We start from the raw sequence: 5,092 nt of genomic DNA, 5'->3' as shown, positions 1-5,092 counted from the left end.
ATTCAAATTAATTGGAATAATCTTCTCTTATAGTAAAGTTTTGGAAAATTACAATTAATCTTATGTGTTAAAATATTACACATTTTATTTTGTTGTATTTGTTTTAGGTTTTTCTTTAATATATCTGGTTAACTATTAGAAATAAATGCATTTTCTAATCATAATGACCAATAAATATATTAATGAACGTCTTATAATTTCTCTACCAAAAATCAAGTATAAACATTATAAAATATTATGCATTTAAATACAAATAAAATTTAAAAATTGCAACAAAATGTAATATATTCCCTATTAAGAATTTATTTATATTAATATTTGATAATTTAAAGCTAATATAATTTCATTTATCGAAAAGTTAAATTTTAAATGTAGAATAATTTAAATATAAAGAAAAGTAATTAAATTCAGAGATCTGAGAACTTCTTAGATATATAAAACATGTAATAAATTCGATTATTGGAATTGTTTTGAATCATTTTGTAGACTAAAAATGTGTGTCATATTTGCAAAAAAAAAGAATAGTGCTTTTTAAATGGAATGCAATTTACTATTGGGAATTTGCATATGCAAATGAACGAAAGTGTTTTATTGATTTCGTCTAACTACGCATCGGCCAATAAATTGCTTAATGTCGTTTCATACATATCAGGTGGTTTCAATATAAAGACCACCTGTTGCATCGGAGTTAAACATTTTCTATACCATGTGATTCCCAGAAATCGAACAAAATTGCGTGTCATTTTGTTTCCGTTGCTTTCTACAAAATATCCACTATATTTAATTTACAGTTTTTTTTGCTGCTCTTATTGATTGGAAGAAAATGTCGTTTGAATTTGAATCGCAACGACTCTTTATTTCTTAATGCCGAGACGAGGTTTTATGGTGTATACACCCAGTATATTGTAAGCACATGTGGTAAAAGTGGTACAACTGAATATGCAGCTTACATGTAATTTAAGTATTGAGACTTTCTCAAGTACATGGGAAAAGAAATGATTCTTGTATACATATTTATATGCGGCGAGGAATGATTGCATTGAATTACTCGTTTGTGTTTCTTCTTTTTCTTCACATTTGCTGCAGTGTGCTGCATTGTCGCATTGCAATACTGCATCCAAGTGAACAGAATTCTCTGTTTCGTTGTAGATCTATTGTATTTTTAGAATAATAACTAGTATTTGGAGATTATCTTACAAATCTATTGTCAATAATTCTATTCAAACTGAAACATTTATATCTTTTTGAGGATTTTTTTATTCTTTAAAATAATTATTAAACATGAATTTTCTTTAGTACACTATTATAAATGTATTCATGTTATACTAGACTGGTTTGTTTCAATCGATTTGGTCTTCACTTCTGTCTTTATTTTTTTTTTGTAATTTGTGGTTCTTATATATTTGTACCCTTTATTGTTTCCTTTTCACGATTTTTTCTATTTTTTGATTAATTTATTAACAGCAGTCTTTTTTCATTTTATCCTATACGAAATACGTTTTCAAATGTATGAAATAATAATGATAGTTTTGAAAGTTGTTGCATACAAATTATAAATAAAACTTTCCCGTTTCAAAATAAGATTTAATATTGATACTTTCTAAGGATGCAATTTGAGATATAATTAAAACTTTTCTGGAACATAAATGTATCTAAACAAAACAAAATGCATGTTTTATTTTTAATAGTAATATTTAGTAAATTATTCACTTTTATTATTATAAATATAATTTGTAGACAAGAAAAGGTAAAAGGCTGTAGACATTTTTAAAAATTTATTTTAATATTTTCTATGTTTATGATAAAATTTATTAAATAATTTAGAAATTTTAATCTTAATGAGTCAGTACTTAGTATTGAATGTGTCTTTAATTTTCAACGAAAGTAATCTTTAGAGATGGAGAATAATGTATATGTAAATAAGTTTCGAAAGGATGTTGGAGTTTTCAGTGGCTCGACTACGCTCAGAAATCCGATTTATTTAAGTTTTGTGTCCTTGATACCAACGAATGCTTGCAAATTTAGCAGCGACACCGGCGAACACTTCGAACGACGCGCGATTGTTTTTGACTGAGCGACAGAAACAACACGAAAAAAAAACGTATTTCGAGGTGCATTGGCATAGGACAGGATCGTCGAACGAAAATAGACGACTATATAGAATATACCGTGAGCCAGCAAATTTTCGTTACGTTTCAATAAGTTTATACTCGTATTCCAAATCCTGTTATATCCTGAAACTCGTGTTGCTAAGAAATGAAATTTACAAGTGACAACAAATAATTATTTTATTTAATACCTTAATTAAAATATTGACAATTTATTAAATTTACTACAAAATAAATAAAAACCTTTATAAAAATAACATATTTAAGTATCTAATTAAACAAAATGTTTATATGTATTCAATTAGTAATAGTATTTTATAGACAAACTCTCTATAATGGTCGTAATTGAAAGATCAAGATTTTATTGGTCACCTTTTCAGTTTCCCACACGTTGGTGGATAATTTCAAAGATGCTATAATATCATTTTCTATACAATTATTTCCTCCTCTTTCAAATTATGATTTTGTAACTAGTTTAGTTATTTAGTTATAATTTCCCATTCCTTATAGTCATCATTAATTATAAATTACTTCGTAAATTGTATTTTAAAATTGTAATTAAAAATAATTTTAAGAAATTCGTGTTCGCTTATAAATTATTTAAAATATTTTTTTTTTGTTAATGTGAGTAGATTTGATATTTTTTTATTGAGAAATTGAAATAAAATTCTGAAAATGAATATATCAATTCTATTTTATTGTTTTTGGTACTAAAAACATGAAAAGGAACTTGAATTGTAACTGCTATAACATTAATTTGCTCTGGATTATAAATGGAGTCGAGTAACGGGAAAAGGAAATTGCCTGACGTTTAAAATAGTTTATGCTATAATAAAAGTTTCAAATAGATTTACTACACCTAGTTGGAAATATGGTTTTCGAATTTTAAATTACCCGGATTTGTATCATTCTGTAACTACAATTAATCGATTCTTTGGACAAAGACATTTAGATCGATCACAATACAAAGAAGCTATCAATCTCATATTTGTATTTATAGATTTTTATTTTTAAAAAGCTGTCTTTTGTAATTACATTTTTTTGTAATTAAAATTGATTATATTTTGCATGATAGTTCATTATTATACTATCTAGAGAAGACTTTTAAGGTCAAAACTTTGTTGATTACTTTCTGTAATGCAATATAAAATATGTTCACGTTGTAAATTTTAAATATATAAATGCATAAAATTATATTATTCAAATAAAAAAAAAACAAAATTTGTCTTATCCTAATTAACTTAATATCTAAATTATCATAAATTTACTTAATTGATTTGTTTATTTATTATTATTACTTCTTGGAATTGTCTTATCAATCTAGCTTTTAGCTTTAGATTTAATTAATTTATTTTTCAATTTAAACTTGTAAATAGAACATATTATTTAAAAATGTAGAAAAATACATTCATGTTTATATCAATCTATATTTTAAATTCTTAAAGAATATATTCGATTTACAATAATTTATCTTTAACAGAAACTCATAAGTAATATACGTGATGTTTTACTAAAAATATAAAAAATAACATTAATTTTCCTCCAAATCTAAGGATTATCTTTCGTAAATTATAGTAAAAATAAAACCAAACAAAAATTATTTATTTTTATCTTTCTTAAAATATTACATTCCATATAAATAATTGTAATTTTAATCTGAAAAATTAAATTCTCTGTAAGATTCATTAGGCGAAATATAACCACTGTAAGTTATACAACTAGTATCTGAATCAGAAAGTGGCTGTTCTCCTTGTATCTCATAAGAAGAAGCTAAACTATCACCAGAAGCAGCGAAAATATTATCATCAGAAGCAGCAAAACTATCATCATCATCATTATCGCTATCGGATCTACACAATTTTCCACTACGTTTATTATCCGTATTAGAGGTTGAATCATCATCATCATTTGTATCAGAGTGACATGAATCATCATCTGTTTCAGAATGTTCTTCTTCAACTTTTATTTCAACATCTCTTTTTTGAACTTTACATTTAGTCATTATATAGTCCTCCTCATCCGTGTCTGATGACTCATTGTTGATGATTGTATTACATATATCATCATCTACTTCAGAAAGCTTCGGCTCATCTTTTATTTCAGCTGAATATGTCCCATCAGTATCAGTTTTGATGCGCTGGTCTTCTACATCAGTAGTCGAAAATCTTCTTTTCTTTTGCCCTCTACGTTTGTTCAATATATTCTTCTTGTTGTCTTTGTCTAAGGATTCATGTATATCATCTTTTTTTTTCGAAAGTTGCTGCTCTTCGTCTATGTTCTTTTTTTCTTCTAAACTTGACATTTTTGGAATAAACACTTTCGAACTTTTATAATGTGATATTCTCGTCAGGAGTTATAAGATTGTACTGAATCCCCCAATCATATCAGTCAGCTGATATAATATATTTATCGTTTGTCATGCATTGTATTTTACAATAAATTAAAAAAACATAAATACTTCGAAATAGTAAATTATAAAAATATTGAAAAAAAAAACATTGTATGCATATTTTAGGAAAGATTATCAGAAATGGATAATAATAATAATAATACAGATTCTTTATTTGCTAGTATAGTCAAGGAGATAAATTCGTTTTGTTGGATCGTGAGATTTACAAGAATTAATAAATATTTCTTGTAACCTAGATAAGCGTTGCTCGGTTTGAATGTAATGCAGTTAGTAGTGTGTTTGTCGTAAAGCAGATTTACGTGTGAAAATCTATTCCTGTAGTCTCGAGGGGAGTGCTTTAAAAGAATTTTTGCAAATGCATGTACATATATATGTAGATGTGTGAATTTTAAATAGTCGATGAACTTCTATTATAATAACTGACCGAACGTATGCACATATACCCGACTGGCTGGGGCAATGAACGCACCGTCATTTTCTTCTTTGCAGGAGAGAAACCCATACATCCATACCCTATGCATATACATACACGTGTCTGTGACTGTGTGTGTGCGCGTATGTATATAGTTATATA

General features: G+C 26.4%; 1 protein-coding gene across 1 annotated transcript; it reads right to left on the bottom strand.

Moving 5' to 3' along the window:
• Positions 1-3,759: 3,759 nt before the first annotated feature.
• Positions 3,760-4,410, bottom strand: LOC108562265 (protein starmaker-like). The gene has a single exon (XM_017920541.1). It carries the CDS (start codon positions 4,408-4,410, stop codon positions 3,760-3,762), a length of 651 nt encoding a protein of 216 aa, XP_017776030.1.
• Between the last annotated feature and the right edge of the window lie 682 nt (positions 4,411-5,092).

This window comes from Nicrophorus vespilloides, unplaced genomic scaffold, assembly GCF_001412225.1.
Source record: "Nicrophorus vespilloides isolate i.1.1-1 unplaced genomic scaffold, Nicve_v1.0, whole genome shotgun sequence".
NCBI classification, from domain to species: domain Eukaryota; kingdom Metazoa; phylum Arthropoda; class Insecta; order Coleoptera; family Silphidae; genus Nicrophorus; species Nicrophorus vespilloides.
Note: the sequence above shows the minus strand (reverse complement) of the source record. Positions and strands in the feature narration are given on the sequence as shown.